The following is an 18807-nucleotide window of genomic DNA, read 5'->3' as shown; positions in this document are numbered from 1 at the left end:
TACATACAAGCATCAATCACCATACTAACTTAACAAAAACTACCTATGTTAAATGCTTATACCACACATAGGGGCTTTGAGCCAGTGGTCTGACCTCAACTCTAACATTCAGTCCTAGTAGGCTGAGAGAGAGAGAGAGATCCACTTGTCCAGCAGTGTTTTCCCTATCAGGAAACACATAGGTTTGGAGTGGGAGAAAGCTACTCCCACCTGCAAGGAAAGAATGCATAATGTCTCAGGAGACACCATCATGTTGGAAAGGGAGGTGAAAAGAAATATATTTAAAACAATTCAAATGTGGTAGAACAAAGGACTGCTCCTGAGAAGGGATATATAATGAAGGAAAATACTATATTCTGAATTTAGTTCAATAACAGGAGATAATTGGATAAGCTGTAAATTAATAATAAGGTTATACTAAGAGACTAGCACTTTTGAAAATGAACAGTACGGTCACTACATTAACTGCACTGGAAGTTCATAGCATGGATATATTGGCTTCTAGTGTCCTCTGCAAAGGTCACAGCACATGTAAAGAATTGTAGACCTATTTAAAGGGCCATAACTTGATAAATGAATTTACACAAGAGTGTGTTGTCAAGAAGTTAATTGCTCATTAAAGACTTGAAGAAAAAATAAATTCTGGGACAAGATATAGTGTCAGGACCAACTAGTTTCATATAGTAAGAATTGGGAAGGGGCTGGAGAGATGACTCAGCAGTTAAGAGTAATGACTGCTCTTCCAGAAGACCCGGGGTACATTCCTAGCACCTACATGACAGTTTATAACTGTGACTCCAGTTCCAACAGATCCAGTGCTCTCTCTGGCCTCTGTGGGCACTGCATGCCCATAGTATACAGACGCATATGCAGATAAAACATCCATAGACATTAAATGAAATGAATGGTTGTCAGCAACAACTCTGGGATGGACAGGTTTGACAGATGCTTATGTCACTAGTGATATAGGAAGAGCAAGGTGTGTTTCAAATGTTGGTCTTCAGAAAAACCCATCAAAAAGTGAAACAAGGAACCGTTCATTGGGATGAACTATTCTATTCAAATAACTATCCTTGAATATAAAATCCTATCTTCATAATGTTTTTTAATAATAAAAGGACTGTACTTTTATAAAAGTATAGTCTTGAGGGGTGGTAGAAATAGATTTTTAAAATGTTTATTAGAAAGTGAATTTGCTGGCAATAGTGCCCTTCTCCCTTTTTGTTGTTAAAAATTTGCTACGAAATCCAGAAAAATCAGAGTCACAGAGTTGCAATTCATTGAATAGTGAAATTTTTCCCTATGCCAAACACCTACGATTCTATAATTGTTCTGTCAAATAAACCTAATGAGATTCATTTGTCATTACAAAAAAGTGAGTACAGATACTAGCTTGTATTAAACCAGGAGGTAAATGCACTTTGGTTCTTGGGCACTTAATCAGATGTATTACCCTTGTATTATTCTGCTTACCTAAGAAAATTGAAGACTATCCCAGAAGACATTTACAAACAAGATAGCTCCAGAATCTGATATCTACAAAATTTCTAGGAAATTTCATTTCTTGATGAGCAAAAATTCCATCAAATAGGAATAAAAGATTAAGTGCTGAATATTATAATAGGTATATTTGATATTTTGTTCCCAGAGAGGGTTTTGTTAATGAGAATATTCTACAGTGTTACCACCAACAGACTTAGTAATTATGAAACCTTTGATATTAACATACTGCCATATGAGTTGAGATTTTATACAAGGGAATATATAATCATATGCAAATACATACACCTTTAAAACTGTCGCTGAACAGCAATCCTCAAGGCGCTGCAGTAGAATGTGCACTTACAGCTTCTGTCCCTGGATTTTGATTTTCAGCTCTTTAGTTCTAAATTCTGCCTTCCTTCACACAGGCAAAGATTATCATTAAGTGGTGATATTAAGATATGGTTAATTTTTTCTGTGTTCTAATTTGGTATATAAACATAAAAGTTAAATAATACTTTACACCTACTTTTTGTTATTGGACTTTAAAATATTTTTCTACTGTATGGAAAAAAAACCACAGCGAATTGTAGGCTTTACTGATGAATTGACAACCAACTATACCTCCATCCTGAATGGCTATGGTTAAAATACTTCTTTATTAACTACTAGGTTGCTGATAGTTCAATTGCCTTCTCATAGGTGCTCTGTTCAATGTTTGTAGGTGTTGCATGTATTTACGTGTAAACTTATATCTGTTTAAAGCATCATATGACCAAATGATCATATAACCAAACTATCTCAAGCCTTATGAAACACACCACTTCCTTCTCATGTTTATAGTTTATTAGTCACATAAAATATTTTCTAAATATGAATAAAAGATAAAACTATCATGTACCACATTCAAATCCATGTGGTCTTTCAGAAGGTGCTATACGTAAAGTGTATTCATACAATTACAAGAGCTCAAAGAAACATTTGGGATAGAATGTAATTGCTACTTACAAGCAAACCGAAGCTTCGCTTCTCTGCTTACAATTGTTCCAAACGAGTTTGTTGCTATGCACTGGTACGTTCCAGCATCTTGGGTTTTATTGGGGTTATTGATCAACAAGCTGCCTTCAACAACACTGTAGCGGAAATCCATACCAATGTCAACATCTGTTCCATTTAACTTCCACCTATAGTATAAAAATGCCAGTAGATAAAGCCTTGTAATATAAATCAATATTTCTGAATTGTCTAAAATAGATAAAAACTATTGAGACCATGAAATACTGTCTGTGAACTTTTTGAAGCATGGTAAAAACAAATATTAGAAACTGTCTTCCCAGCAATGGTAACATCTTAAGTACTTACGGAGAAAGAGAGCTATCTTTGTAGTAAATGATGCTGATCAAACTTTAGCACATGTCCCATGACTACACAGGATGCTACAAATAATTAGCTACTTAGAGGGGCAAAATTTTCCACATAGTTGTCTGCAACTTTCTTCAAAATATGACTCCTCAGTAAACAGTCCCTTCTGTGGTTGGCAATCACTGTTTACACAGGTATATCAAATGGACAGAACATGCCACTCTCAGGGTGACAGCAGAAGAGTTGCTGAAACTGCAGTCGAGCTGATTTGATTCAGTTCTTAACATGACTGAAGTGCCCGGTTGCAAAGCAAAGGAACTAACTCTATTGATCTGAGATGCTTTGGGGACCAAATCTGCCTGACCATGGATCAACTGGATGATCTCTTTAGTCACTGGCACTCAAAATGTCAATCAACTGCCCCAGTGAACTGCAGGCTATTAAGTAACCAAAGCAAAGAGTGTTTTCTTGTCCTTCTGTTTATTTCCTTGGACTACCTGTGCATCTGACTGTAGCAGCAAGCCCAATAAATTAGTTTTCTGGGAACCCATATTTCAGTAGCTAAGCTTCGGTATGAAAATCTACAGTTCTGTTCTCAGAGTCACTAACATCCCAAGAATGAGAGCTTATCTGAGTCAAAGTACCTTTCAGGAATTCATGGGAATTCATATAAACTTTTGAACTAATATAATTCAATGACTGTTTCTTGATAGCTTGTGAATTACCAAGACTCTCATAGGAGCTGAAAACATACGAAAAGATTGTAGCACAAAGGAAATTGATTCAAATCAATAAAAGGAGTAGAAATTGAGAATTATTCATTTTACTTTCTTAAAATAACAAGAGCCATTACCTAAATAGAAATGCGCATGAGCATGCCCACCCGTTGTGCAATCCTTTATAATATCCCAGGCATTGTGGTTATTAATGTATAATGCAAAAGAATTTAAATGATGAAATTGTCAGCCTGTTAGCTTCATATTACACACATAGGTGGTGTGTGTGTGTGTGTGTGTGTGTGTGTGTGTGTGTGTGTGTGTGTCTTTCAGAGACATGGTCTGATGCTGCTTATTCTGGCCTCAAACTCCCTTGAAATTGAAATAACCCCAAACTCTTGATCCTCTTTCCTCAGTCTCCCAAGTGCTGGGATTACAGACTTGAGTCAGAGCATTGAGCAGCAAAGTCAATCTTTGAGGACACATCTGTTGGTGGTGCCCAGTACTTTTAAATTCTGCCCTTGGGAGGTAGAGGCAGGCAGACCCATGTGAGCTGGAAGCTAGCCTGGTCTACATAGTGTGCTTCAGGTTAGCAGGCTTAAACAGGGAGACTGTCTTAAAAAGAAAAAAAAAAGGTATGTATATGTGTCACATCTTCCAATGACATTCTTGTCCATATTTCTAGTCAAAATGTATCATGCTCCATCAGCTGTCTGACGGAAGTCCTCTTACTCCTTCATGTAAGGACTGCTTTTTCTACAAGACAATTTACCTAACTCACTTTCCACTTTCACGTTCTCACTTTCCTCCATCTGGAACTTACCTCTCTTGACTGTCCTCAATAAACACTTGTTGAATTTAACAGATTCAAAAGTGTGTTTCTCTGGTATATATTTGAGCTTTGAGTATATACACAATTCATGCACCATGCTTGCCTAACCAAGCACAGTGGCATGAGTTTATTCACATCCCTGTCTTTGAAGTGTAAAAATCTAGAAACAGGAGGGCCAGGAAAGCAGGCTAGAAGCATACGTAGGACTTAGCTCTTTATGTGTTTGTTTATAAGAAGCTGGATATTAGAAACTGACAGTGTTTTTAGGCTCTGCAGTAATTCTCTCTGTGCTCTGACACAGACAAGAAAGTAATAAGCAATAAAGAGAACAGCCGTGTTCCAGCCCAGTCGTGCTGGCTGCACATGAATCTCCAGAATGGACTGCTTGCCCTACACATTTGCTTTTAGTCAGCTGATCACGTCTTGGCCATAACTCTCACTTCAAATGATAGCAGAGCAATTTAATATGACAAATCTAAGAACTCAAAGAGGAAATTGCAATATAATGTGAGCTGCAAGCAGATTGTGGATTTGGGGAATGGGACCATGTGAGTCTTTTTAGAAGACTGACTGTGGGGATAATGACAGCTCTGTAGGTTTGTCTGCACCCGTCACCTCAACCAAAAATGCTGTGCACAAAGTCCGTTCATCTACTTTATTGCCTGCCTTTACATATGAACAGCAACAGGGAAGGGATTATTTAGAAAATAAAGTGCTTTATGAGACATGTTATAAAGCAGACATGGTGTTTTACTGCAGTGCAGTCAGTGTTCATTCCCACTGAATGTGGATTACGTTGCGAATTTCTCATCTCATTGCATAGTGAAACACTCTTGAAAAATCTCACAATTTAGTTTCAACGTTTGAGGAATCTTTTAAGCATTGGTAATGGAGAGGCAAGGCTCATTTGGAGTAAATAGATTTTCCCAGGGGGCAAGGCAAATTGGTGTCTTGTAAGCTGACTTCAGAATTACTTGAGGGGAAGCACAGCTGAATTCTCTTCAGAGAGCAGGGTTGTATACAGACAAACATGGCCACCTTGAACCTCCACAAGGCACGTTTCTGCAGACTCTGCTGGGAAGTCAGTGTACAGATTCACTGCAGAAAAACCCTCCCTGTTAACTGTTTGAACCTGACACTCGGGGAGGGCCAGGTCCTTTCTGACTTGGAATTGGTTCTCTGCAGACTCAGAATACAAACTTCAGAGCAAACCAACTCTAACCAGGTGCTTGAAGGCGTCTTCCCTCTAGGAAGGGGTGCTGGGTGAAATAAGTAATGTCACCTGTCCTTAGGGAACTTGAATACAAGAGAAGTTGGCATGAGACAAAACTTCTTAAATTTTCTGGGTCGGGGTCAATCCTTTCAGAACTGAGGGGCAGAAACAATGAAAAGAAAAGGCTCAGTGGAGGGGATAAATGTAAAGAAAAGAGGTCAGTTAGAATGTCTTAGGAAAAACCTGCGTCTGAAGATCCCCACGGAGCACTCACTTTGGAAATTCTCCTACTTGTTCAACCCCCTGAAAGTCAACACCAAGACTAAGAAAGTTCAGCTAGCAAGGTGTTCGGAAACACCTGATCTCTCTCTATTCATTCTCTTGCTTCCCTTCAACAACAGGGAGTTTTTAAGCTCCTGGGTGCAGACTGCTACTATGTCACAAGAAAACTGCTAGAGGGATTAAGGCAAGCAGCAGTGCACTGCCTGGAATGGCTAATGCATTTGATTAAAAGCTCTCCTCCTCAGCTTTTCCCTGCAATCTTTAAAAACATAATAGGTTTCTGTTCTATGGCTTGTTTTAAATAACAAGGCAAGCCCCGATATCTGGAAACACAATGTTACAAAGGCAATGTTAATTAAAGGTCACAGTTTGGGGAAAAACAATGCAGCAACTTGCCCAAATCCTGCTGCAGAATTTGTTTTCATTTCTAGCTAACATCTGAACTTACCCTTGGCTGTGTGCTCAAAGTGGGATCCGTTAACTCGTCATTTACGTATCTGAGCAACTTTGCCTCTTGCATTTGTTTTTACTTTGCAGTGTGTTTTCAAATCATTAAGGGAGCCTTGAGAGTTTACTGTATTATACACAGAGAGATGATGCATTCTGGCTTGCTCCGGACATGGTAGGGTCTATAGGTAATGCGCTAGAGTAATTATTAACAGTGTTCTTTCACTTTCAAAAATGTCCTGTGTCAGAGGATACATGGCATGCTCACTCAATTATCTAGCCTACTCTAATTAGTTGTTCTTTTCTTTCTGGAATGTTCTTCCTTTCTTTATCCACGTAGCAGAGCAGGTGGCCTTTCTCAAAGACCTACAACATCTTTTCTTTGAAGTTTTCACTACATCCACCCACCTCCTCTAAATTAGTTGTTGTTTGTTTTTTTTAATTTCCTCAGTAAGCTGGTAGCTATTACTACTGTGTCTTCATGGGTGTCTCAGCCATGCCATGCCAGGAAAACAGCCCTTTATAGTACTCATTTCCATCCTCAACCCTTACTGTTTTCTCTGTGCCCTGTTCCCCGATGTTCCCTGAGTCTGGAGAGGTCATAGAGATGTATTTTATTCACTCTTGGAGTAACTTTATTGCCATTAAATTTGAGTATAGATAAGTCACATATTTTTATATGTATTTTTAAGGGGTCATGAAATAATGAAGACTTATATTTAATAAAGTGCATAGTATTTTCTCCTGAGGGCTCCTGGGATCACTTTGATTGGAACCATACTTTTATCCTTGTATAATCTTCAGTTTCATTCCCACCATGTTTTAAGTGATTATTTGTCATGGGTGGTTCTGAATGTATCACCCCAGAATATGCTAATCTGGCCTATGTGGGCTAGAGACTTATGCTTCTAAGATGAAATTGCCCTGTGGCAGACACCATTCCAAAGCCAGAGTGGGGTGAACACAAGCATCCATTGCCCCCTGTCTCTGCTGCTACTTAACCAGTTGCTTTAAGTTCCTGCTGCTGTGACTTCCCATCATGGTGGGCCACACCCTTGAACCTTGAACTACAATAAACTCTTCCTCGCCATGTTGCTTGGGTCAGGGTATTTTACCACAACAGCTGGAAAAACAGCTAAGGTACCATTACTTCCTTAGACCTCATCAAATATCACTTAACCTTTCTATTTGGTTACTTGCTTTTCACATTTTGATTCTGGGCAATTCTTTACCTATTCTTGATATCAGTTCTTTACCAAGAAAAACTTACTACATCCCCAGCCTGTAGGCTATGGTTATGTTCAGCTCAGTCTATTCCATCAAACAGAATATTGACTATTAATGAAGTTAAACTTTTTAAAAAATGATTTGTACTTCTCCTGTCATACTAAAAAGTCTTTCCCTCCCCCCAAGTCATAAATATGCATGCCTGTTTTCTTTCTTCTTTTAAAATGTCCCATTTAGGACTTTTATTAACTTGAAATTGATTTTTGTGTGTAATGTGAAGCAGGGATTCAGTTTTATTTCTTTCTTTAACCACATGGGCAATCTACTGTCCAGGGTAAGACTTTTCAAAGTACTTCCATTACTGTCATGAATTTTAACTTTTCTTCTTTTGATTTTCACAAGAAAGTATTCTCTTTATTATCTAGGCTTAGTGCAATCAATTTTATGTGGAATTACTCTCACACAACTTTGTTTAATTCTGTCTTCTCATAGCTCAGGTCTTCTCTTTGGGATCATTTTTATCCCATCTCAAAGATTTTTTTTTAGGATTTCCTTAAGTGAGAGTCTGTAGGAATCAAAATTCAGTGTCTGTCTGCCTATAGACATGTGTATTCTGTTCTCCTTTAAAGGAATTTCTAATTAACAAATAAATTTATACATATTTATGGGGAATAATGTGAAAACTTGACATATATACAAGATACAATATCAAATTAGGGTGCTTTGTAGCTCATGTTTAGAATGTTAAAACTAGGGTTTTATTTATGCACTCATTTTTATTGCAATTATTTTTAATTTAAAAATTGTTATCGCACTAATTTATTTATTTATTTATGTATTTATTTTGATACAGGGCCTCATGCACCCCAGGCTGACCTCAAACTCCTTAGGTATTTGTGGACATTCTTGAACTTTCTTATTTTGCCTCCTTTTCCTAAGTAGTGATTCCTAGATTGTGGCCTTATGGTCATGTGTTGCTCTGCCTCAGTTATGCAGTTTCTGGGGGTCAAACTCAGGGCTTTATATATACTGGATATATATAACAATGAACTGCACACCAGATCAGAAGACAGGAAGGGAAGAAATACTTGGTTTAGTCCTGGCTTATTTTGTTATCTCAAGTACTCAAGTTTGAATCTAGGGCCTCGAACATGCTATGCAAGTGCACTACCACAAAGCTACATTCCTAAATCTTTCTTCTAGTTATTTGCAAATATGTGACAAATTGTCACAATCCAACTTTAATGTAAAAAGCTACAAGTTAGTCCTGCTTTCTGTATTTTGGTTCATGTTTCCTAACCTCTCTCTATTCTCTATCCTTTCTTCCTTCATGTCCTTTGGCAACAGTTCTTCTACCATGTATTTCTACAAGATCAACACTTTAGCTTCCACATAGAGGTAAGAACATGAAGTATCTTTCTATGTCTGGCTTATTTCACTTAATATAATGTCCTGAAGTACCACCCACAGTATGAGAAAGACAGGACAGGATTTTATTCTTTTTGTGAATGAATAATCTTCCATTATGTATGAATCACATTTTCTTCGTCCTTTCATCTGCTGATGTATACCCCAGTTGATTCCATATTCTGGCCATTGTGTTTAATGGTATAATAAACATGGAATGATTTAATTTTCTTTGGGTATGTAATAAGATATGTGTAGTTTGGTTTTCATCATCTTGACACAAACAAAGGTCAGTTGTGAAGACAGGACATAAATTGAGGAATGGCCTCCATCAAATTGGCATGTAGATATGTCTGTGTGGCATTTTTGTGATTTCTGATAGATGTGGGAGGCTCCAGACCATTTTAAGAAGTATAATCTCTGGGCAAGCAGTCCTGGGTTGTATAAGAAAGGTAGCTAAGCAAACCATAGGGAGCAAGCCAGTAAGCAGCATTCCTTGGTGGTCTCTGCTTGTGTTCCTCTAGTCTGCCTCCTTGAGTTCTGTTTTGGCTTCCCTCAATGGTGGACTATAACCTTTAAGCCAAACAAAGCCTTTCCTCCCTAAACTGGTGTTTTTTATCACAGCAACATTAAAACAAACTAGAACAATATGGAACGGATGGTTTTTAGATTTATGAAGAACTATCTAATTCATATTCGTACTAACAGGGAGTTAAGAATTCCCACTCTCTGTACCTTCACTAGTATTTCTAACCTTTTGCCTTCTGACAATAGCCTGTATATGTTCTCCTTTTCTGGTAGCTTATGTTGGATGGTTAAATTTTTTCACAAATTAATGTTGATGTTTTTAGTTTCCTTTTTAGTGCCACTGAGGAGTCAGTTGCCAGTCAATTGACATCTCATTGAAAATATATGTATTGGGAATCTGGTTCTTTCATGGTCATCTCTTTGTTCTAGTGTTCTGCAGTTTCACTGTCCTAGAAGAAAGATTTCAGGTTTGTTTTTTTTTTTTTTTTTTTTTCTGTTTGGAATTGTGTTTGGCTTCCTAAAGCAGCAGTGGATGGTTTTAATTGTTGTTGGAAATGCTGACCCTTTTAACAATTGTTTCTGCCTCATTCTTTTCTACTTTTCATTCTGTAACTCAAGATGGCTGACTCTGACCCAGACTCCCTTCCTCTCCCCAGGCCTCTGACATACCCTCCACATTTTGCTTCTTTTCACCTCTTTCTGATGCTTTTAGATGATTGCTGTATCTCTGTTATCCAGCTTACCAGTTCTCTTTATAGACTCATCTCATTTCACATGGAAATGACTGAGAATCAAGGTCTAAAAGAAGCACTTCCTGATACCTTATTATTCCTGAAGCAGGCAAGCTGATTTTTAGTTAGCATCCATCCTAAATGCGGAATCCTTGTATCTGTCTGGCTCATTTCAGACTTGTTACACACTCCTGGAAGGTTAGGCTTTGTCTTATGACTCTGGTCCTGGTGAGGTTGCAAAAACAGTCTCAGATCATGTTTATCAAGGTGGCAACTATTGTTGGTTCTAAATCTATTTATTCTTAGACCTGTGTACTTCTTATTTTCTTACCAGCTTACTGAAAAACTAAAAATTGTATTTTTATTAAATCTGTATTATTAGGAATTGTTAATGTTTTCAAAGGGAAGGCCATTCAGGGTATTTATCCTTAATACCTCTAGTAACAAAAGTTTGGCACTTTTTTTTTTTTCATGAAAGAATCCTATCTTCATGTATCTCAGGGTACCTTACAATGCCTGCTTAAAAACCCTTTCCTCTTCAGTAATCTTTGAGTAGTTGCCAATTTTAATTTTAATAATATAAACTATGTGCATGAAAACATATTGTTTTTTGGGGGACCAAGGTCTCACTCTATAGGACTGTGTGGCCTGAAACTCACTATGTAGACCAGGCTGGCCTTGAATTCACATAGAATCACTTGCCTCTGCCTCTCTAATGCTATGATTAAAGGCATATGCCAGCATGCCTGGCTGGAAACACATTCTTAAATCAACAAACCTGATGTGAGGTTTTGGATTCCCTTTAACTTCACAACTGAGTTTCACTTTTTTCTCCTCAGAATCCAAAGGAAACATTACATCACTTGGTTCTTGAACGAAAACTGGGCCATGGAGGGTGTAATCATCTGAAAGAAGAAGAGAATAGGTCCACATTGAAGACCACCTTTCTAATAGGAGCAATAACCAGGATCAATACTACAATGAGAGAAAAAAAAGTGATGTCCAAGACTCTATCTCACTATCAAGATGAAATTTCCCACTGAAGCATAACCCCCTGCCAGTATTTATGAAGTTAAGACGGGGCCTTCCTGTCACCTGTTGACCATTTCTTTCACTAACAGCTTCCAGACACAAGCTGCCTGGCATCTCCCTTCTACTTTCTATGTCTTATTGTTCCATCTGCTTTGGCCCACTCTTCTACTTTGTTCACACTTTGTGCTTCCTCCATCCCTTTTGTGCTGCTGTCATTTTGGAAGGGTGTGTAATGCCACAAAGTTAACAATTTCTGCCTTTGTAATTAAAGGCTGTAATTGGAAACAATAGTGATTTAAAAGATATTAATAATAAAGAACAACTCTATATTGAACACACACACACAAACACACACACACACACACACACACACACACACACACACACACACACACGAAGTCTACTTAAAATGATTATGCAGGCAAATAAAGAATAAATCTGTAGTCCTGATTCCTAAAATGATCTATAGCAAAAGACCAATATTAAGCAACCTGATCATGTGCTTAGATTCACAGCAAAGGTAAAGTGCCATGCATTTCCAAATCTTGTTATTGAAGAAAAAAGACTAGATGTGTGATAGTCATGTTGTCATGGAATAATAACAAAGCTCAAAGAATAAGCTAAGTAGCTATGTTGAGTATGCTTTTAGAGTATACACATACAAATATTGGTCAAATTTCATCCGATTACCTATGTCCATGGAAAATTCATAGGATTTTCATTTTTCAAAAACATGTCCAAATTCTATCCTTTCTCCCAAGTTTTTCGACCTTTATCTTTTTTATAACCATGTACTATTAAAGATTATTTTCCTACGAGTTGCCTCTTTTTCTGTCAAGGCATTGAAGGTTTTCTTTCCCTTCACTGAATCATGAGTTTCTTAAGAGAATGATGGCTGGCTTTGTGTGTCAACTTGACACAAGCTAGAGTCATCAGAGAGGAAGGAGCTTCAGTTGAGGAAATACCTCCATGAGATCCACATTTAGGCATTTTCTCAAATAGTGCTCAATGGGGGAGGGCCCAGCCCATGGTGGGTGGTGCCACCCCTGGGCTTCATTGGTCCTGGGTTCTATATGAAAGCGGGTTGAGCAAGTCAGGAGAAACAGGCCAGTAAGAAGCACCCCTCCATGGCCTCTGCATCAGCTCCTGCTTCCAGGTTCCTGTCCTGACTTCTTTTGGTAATGAATAGCAATATGGAAATGTAAGCCAAATAAACCTTCTCCTCCCCTACTTGCTTTTTGGTCATGGTGTTTCATCACAGCAACAGAAACCCTAACTAGGACATGAATTTTGACTCCCCATGTGGTAGTAAGTACAGTTGTCCATAAGGATGTGTCCTATTTGAAATTTTTTTTTTTTAATTTTAAAAATATTTAATTAGGCTATGTTGGCATCACTTGACAAATTGTGACACAGAAACACCATTGGCTATATGGTGACATGATAAAGATTACCACCCTGCTGCCGAGAGTTCATTTCACCTTTAGGCATGATTATCTTAAAGTGTTGAGAAGTGTAATTTCTAGTCTGGAAAACCTTTGTAAACAGTTTTACCGATGGGTGATAATTCCATACAGAACTTGTTCAGGTGAATTGGGACAGTGGAACATAATCAAGATGGTTTGGGGATTTAATGAAGTCTGACAAGATCATTTATTTTTAACTCAGATATCAAAAAATAAAGCTTCATGTTAAGATTGATACATAAAGAAAATAAAGGGGACAAGATCACTGAACAGAATTATATTTTATTTCAGGCCACATATGACTTTGATGTCAGAAGGTGCAGGATAAGGATTCAGGAAGACTGTGAACTATAATTCAATGCCTCATTCAGCTCCTAAGTTTAGGACTGCTGGGAAACCACTGTCCTACCCTGCAATAGTTTGCTATAAAATAATGACACTCGACAAGATCAGTCTTTTAAAACTGACTACAAATGGAAAAGATGAAATTTACTCATAAACACATATGCATACATAGAAAATGTGCATTTCAATAATGATATATATGATTTTGCTCCCATTTTCCTTTTTCCTGACTCCATATGTAAAATCTCATCAATGAGAAATTTAACTAAAGAACATAGGAGTTATTAAAGAAAACAAAAGCACACAATAAAAGCATACAGTCATGAAGTTTTAAATGGTTGTGCATTAAAGCTATATATTTCAGGATCCAGATATTTATGCTCCAGATTTTCAATAATTGCACAGATATTTTCAAAACAAATTTAGATTACTTGTCAAGGGTCAGCTCATTCCAACTAAATAGATAATTTAGTAAATGTTTGGCACATCTATTTCGATGAAAAGCATTCTTTAACAAGATCACAGAGACAGCGGCGAGTGTGGTAGATTTTTTTCTCTAAGAGAGAAATAATTTCTATTGTTGTCCCCAATTCCAAAATTATGTGTGTGTATATATAATATCAATCATCTCAATTCATCGGTGCTCCCTGATTTGAATTTCACACAAAAATATACAGTCTATTACCAGTAATTCCAAATAGGAATAAAACATAATAATGATTACCCAGGATGCAGCTGGAAGGCTGTGGATTAACATCTGTACTATTTCTCAATGTAGCCAAGCCATATTTAAATAACAAAAAGGATATTTTTTTCTGTGTATTTTGTAATAAGAATTGATAATAATGATGCTTTGCATTCGCTATAAATAACACATTCCATCTAAAGTTTTATTTTCTCTTAGCTAACCAAGCTCACTGCCTGGAAATTAGCATTAGCATAAAGAGAACCATATTTCATCACTCGTGGAAGGCAATGCAGAGTTTTTAGTACTTGGACTATTTGGTTTCATGAATATACGGGGAGAGATTTGATAATCCTTGACAGCCCAGGTGTAGGAAGCAGATATTTTAGCTTTTAAACCTTTAGACCTTGGTTGCCAATATGTGTGAGGAACAAAAGAGGTGTTTTGTTTCAACCAAACTGTGAGGTGCCAGCATGCATTAAACAATGACACAAGAGGGGATCTTAGAAAGCACCGCCAAGGATAGTCTAAGTGCCTTGGTCACAAACAGACTCTCCAGTCTCGTGAAAGCACACAAAAATTCTGTATTTGCCATCTTCACAGCCTGGAAGATAAAGTTCATCCTTAGATCTTTCACAGAAGTTCTTCTATGTCACTAGAAGAATGAAAATGATTTTAGTCTAAGCAGGTAAAGGGACATTTTAGCAAATGGCAGAAGAATCTGTGTCAAAACCAGGTTACAGGGCACTTGTATTTCAACCACACCAGGTTTGTGTTATCAAATCTCATACTGACTGACTGTACCAGAAGAAACTGGTGTCCACAAACTAAATTTAACTTCACTCTCTGGGTGATTCTTTTTTTTTTATTATTATTATAGTTTTTAGATTTATTTTATTTTATGTAAATGAGTGGTTTCCATGTATGCATGTATGTATATCGTCTCCCTGGGTTGGTAAAGAAACCAGAGAGGGTGTCAGATCCCTTGGAACTGGAGTTCCAGGCATTTGCGAGCTGCCAACTGAACCAGGGTCCTCTGCAAGAGCAGGCCATGCTCTTAACTGCTCCTTCCCCGACTCCTTGGGTGGTTTTCTTGCACAGTAAAGTTTAAGAAGTAAAGCCAAAGACCTTTCTGTTCCTAGCTCTCCGTTTCCCCAGAACAAAACTTCAGGCAATGCTGACATCAGACTCACTCTCAGATGCTTTCCTTGTACAAGATCTAACCAACGGTCTTTGCTCGATACAACTAGAGAGGCAAATTTAGTGCATATTTGGACTCACTGTCAAAAAGGAAGTGTCGAAGAATGGAGAACTACAAAACTGAACCCCACAAAGAAAATGGATGGCTGAGTATGGTGGTGCATGAGTGCCCTTCCAGAACAGCAGGAAGATTACAAATTCTGGTCCAGCATAGGTTACAAAGTTGGAAGGTAGCCTGGGCTACATCATGAGACTAACTCAAAGCAACAACAGTAAAAAGTGAAATGAAATGAAACAAAAGCAAAGCAAGCAGAAAAAAAATGCACAGATTTGTTAAGTTGTACAAATGGACTCTCCCCTGGAATATTCATAGCTTCCAGATGTTGAACATGAGACTTCCTAGATACCCATACTGAGCAGATGAAGAATAGCATCTTTGGGGAGACCACAATAGCAAACAGACTTACTGAAATGTTTTATTCTTACTCGATGCACACAGTGTTAATACAAGTTCTTAGTAAGGAATCTTTTTATTTAAGTGGCAAGATATAAGATTAGTGCTTTATTTCTGGTTTCTCCCCAAAGAGAAAGTTACCCCAGAGCCTCACTGCTTTGGAGACATGAGAAGAAAGGACTCAAATTGTCATCACAGTTCTCTCAGAAATAAGGAAGCAATACATTATAACATCCTTGGAATTCCTGAAAATCATGGCTAAGAACAATGGTCTTATTGGTTTAGACCACTGTTAGGCCCCCCAGGTTTATGGATTTAATGTGGATGATGCTATGATAAAGCATGATTTCCTGAGCTATTTTCTTCTGAAGAATAAATCACAAACCTTGCTTCTCTCACAGTAACAATGCTCACTAAAGTTGTGAATATGGCTGTCAGGAATTTAGAGGCCCATGCTGCTAAAAATCACCAAGTCTTTATATGACTCTGCAGATGTCTAATGAGTAACCAAAACCAGGATAAAACCATGGCCTCTCTGCCTCCATTTGGCATCTTCTTTTCTACCATAAACTCTAGGTCAGATCCTATTTGACACTACACATAAAATACTAACCACTTGAAAATCTAAAAGCAAAATAGAAGCTTGACAAGCCTTATATTTATCCTCATCTCTGTCAACTTTCTTTGGAACTAAATACAAGATAAGAGTACAGAAGAATTCATAAGTTCCAGTAATAGCAAGGCTTATGGCAGATCACCCTAGGAGGGAACCTCTCCCTATATGAGATAAATTATCCCATGATGAGAACTTAGCAGAAGCAATCATCTCAGGATGAGAACTGAACTGTGTCTGGAAGCAGCAGGATCTCACAGGAGACACGGATATGAGATAATGAACAACTGGACCACAGTATGACAAAGTCTATTTATGCATACTCCTTTTGGCTCTTTGACATTGCCTCTCTGTTATAGGAATGTGAAAGTCTAGAAGTATCCTGAAGACAAGGAGGCTGGTCCTCTTGCTTCCTAGTATGGCCACACTGAATATAAAGTCTTGTCGTACTTCTTCACCACTCACACCCCTCTTTTGTTTGACTCTAGATGGCAGGTGGCAGACCCTGGCTTAGTAGAAACCCTGAGTCAGCCCTGTGGCCTGGTACTCTAGTAGCAATCCCACAGAAGTTCCCCTGGACTATCTTTGCAATGAGAGGGGAGAAGAAGAAGAAGATCCATCCTCTTTTTTTTTTGGTTTTTTGAGACAGGGTTTCTCTGTGTAGCTTTGCGCCTTTCCTGGAACTCACTCTGTTCCAGGCTGGCCTGGAACTCACAGAGATCTGCCTGTCTCTGCCTCCCAAGTGCTGGGATTAAAGGCGTGTGCCACCACTGCCCGGCTAAGATCCATCCTCTTGAAATGCTTCAATAGAGGCTTATAAACCGTTGAAATTTATGAGGGAGGGATACAACACCAACAAGAAAACACTCTCAGAACCAGAAAGTTATTTAAGTGAAGGTCAGGCTAAGATGGATAGACACTAACCCTTTTCTTTCTTTGTTCATAAATACTGAAGATTATTAGAAAGCATTGCTCTCAGCCAGGTTTCTCAAATTCCCTTTTCCAGTTAATCCTTTTATCATTTTGAACTATAGTTTTTATAGATAAAAGGAAAAGTCAGGATTTTTTTGTTTGTTTGTTTTTGAGAAAAGGAAAAGTCAGTATGTTTATCAACTAACTTCTTTCAGTTTTGCCCATAAGCTTTTCAGAAGTAAAATATAGTATTAGGGATAATCTCAATTTTTAGAATACCAAAAGAGATGCATAGAAACAGAAGAATTTAGGTTATTCAATGGTATTTAATTACAATCTTATTTTCCCACACTAAGCATGTGCTAGATCCATTATTGGAACAAAGACAACTTATTTCTGTCTGAAAAATAGCCTCCTAAGAAATCCAATAACAAAGCACCCCTCCACAAGTAGGTGTCACATAATTTATGTGCATTTTGGAGATATCTCTATTTTTTAACTCTTAATTTATCATGCCTATTTCTTCCTATCCCTAAGATCCTGTCCTAGAAAAAAAAAATCTTTCTTACTATTCAGGCTGCCAGCATAAAGGTGGGTAGGGGGATTGCAATGGATGAGGCTAGTCTGAGGGTTTCCAGGACTGAGCAGAGCAAAATAACACTAACTCCCAGGTGATGGCTAAGTCAAGGAAGCCAGGCAAAAGCCCCGGTCTCCAGTTTGGCGGAACAAGTACAGAGGAAAATCTGGATTCTAGTGAATGGCCATTGATGATAACACACACATAAAGCTGCTTCAAGAAGACAGGAAAACCCTCACCAAGGATGCATGCAGGTCTTTTGTTTATCAGCTCTTCTATGAGCAATGCTAAAAACGTAGCTGAGATAGCAGTGAAGGTATAAGGAGGGGAGAAACAAATGAGGAAACAGGTCCAGTGTACGAATGAACATGTCCTAGAGTGCAGCCTGTGATGAGAAGCCACACTGTAGATTTCTGGTCTATGGGTTAGATCATCCTATAGCTGCCCCATGAGATGAAAAACACACTTTCCAGCATGACCCTACCACAGTGTCCTTTTCTGCTGGATGTATCTATCGTCACCTGCTACAAACTCAGCGACCCTCTTCCATTTACAAAAGACCAGAATCATGGCACCTTTTTCCTTGCCCTCTCACTCTGTCCCTGTTCCAGCTCGACCATCCCATTCCCTTATGTTCTCATCCCCCATCCCCTACCCTCCATTGCCCCCCTCACCTCTAGTCTGCTCATGGAGATCTCATCTATTTCCCCTCAAGATCATGATGGGGAAACATACAGAGACAATCAAACCAAACTAGTGGGAACTCGTGAACTGTGGAGCAATAGCTGTGGAACTTCCATGGGACTGGATTAGGCCCTCTGCACAGGTGACACATTTGTGTAGCTTGACCTGCTTAAAGGGCCCCTGGCAGTGGGATCAAGATCCATCCCTGCTGCTTGAGCAGGCTTTTTGGAGCCCAGTGACTATGGTGGGACACCTTATACAGCCTTGATTCAGGGGGAGAGGCTTAGACCTGCCTCAATGGAGTCCTCCCTTTGGAGTCCTGCCCCATGGAAGTCCTTGCCTTGGAAGATGTAGGAATGGGCCCTGGGTTGCAGGGGAAGGCTGGGGGGTGGGAGGAGGGAGGAGAGGGGCACCTGTGGTTAGTATGTAAAATGAACAAAAAATTTCTTAAAAAAAAAAGACCAGGATCAGAATACTGTGATTTAATATGAAGAAACTAAAATCTCCAGACTCTCATCTGCTCATAAGAGTTGTGCCAATCCCAGATGCTGCACCTGAGGAGTGTGTCGCTCCTTAATCCTCATGGCAGGTAAGAAAGTGATGCCATCATGC

General features: G+C 38.5%; 1 protein-coding gene across 7 annotated transcripts in view; it reads right to left on the bottom strand.

The window, feature by feature from the left end:
* LOC128099428 (contactin-4) overlaps positions 1–18807 on the bottom strand; it is a 1007148-nt gene that overhangs the window by 349256 nt on the left and 639085 nt on the right. For all 7 annotated transcript variants that reach the window (XM_052721339.1, XM_052721341.1, XM_052721340.1 and 4 more), the window contains 2 exons: positions 11006–11132; positions 2491–2666 (listed from right to left, as the gene is read on the bottom strand). In XM_052721339.1, the coding sequence (XP_052577299.1) occupies positions 2491–2666; positions 11006–11132 (303 nt within the window). The remainder of the gene's footprint in view (positions 1–2490; positions 2667–11005; positions 11133–18807) is intronic.

The sequence above is a fragment of the Peromyscus californicus genome, unplaced genomic scaffold, assembly GCF_007827085.1.
Source record: "Peromyscus californicus insignis strain IS unplaced genomic scaffold, ASM782708v3 Scaffold_6__1_contigs__length_162567912, whole genome shotgun sequence".
NCBI lineage: Eukaryota > Metazoa > Chordata > Mammalia > Rodentia > Cricetidae > Peromyscus > Peromyscus californicus.
The sequence above is the reverse complement of the archived record's forward strand: the minus strand, read 5'-3'. Positions and strand labels throughout refer to the sequence as shown.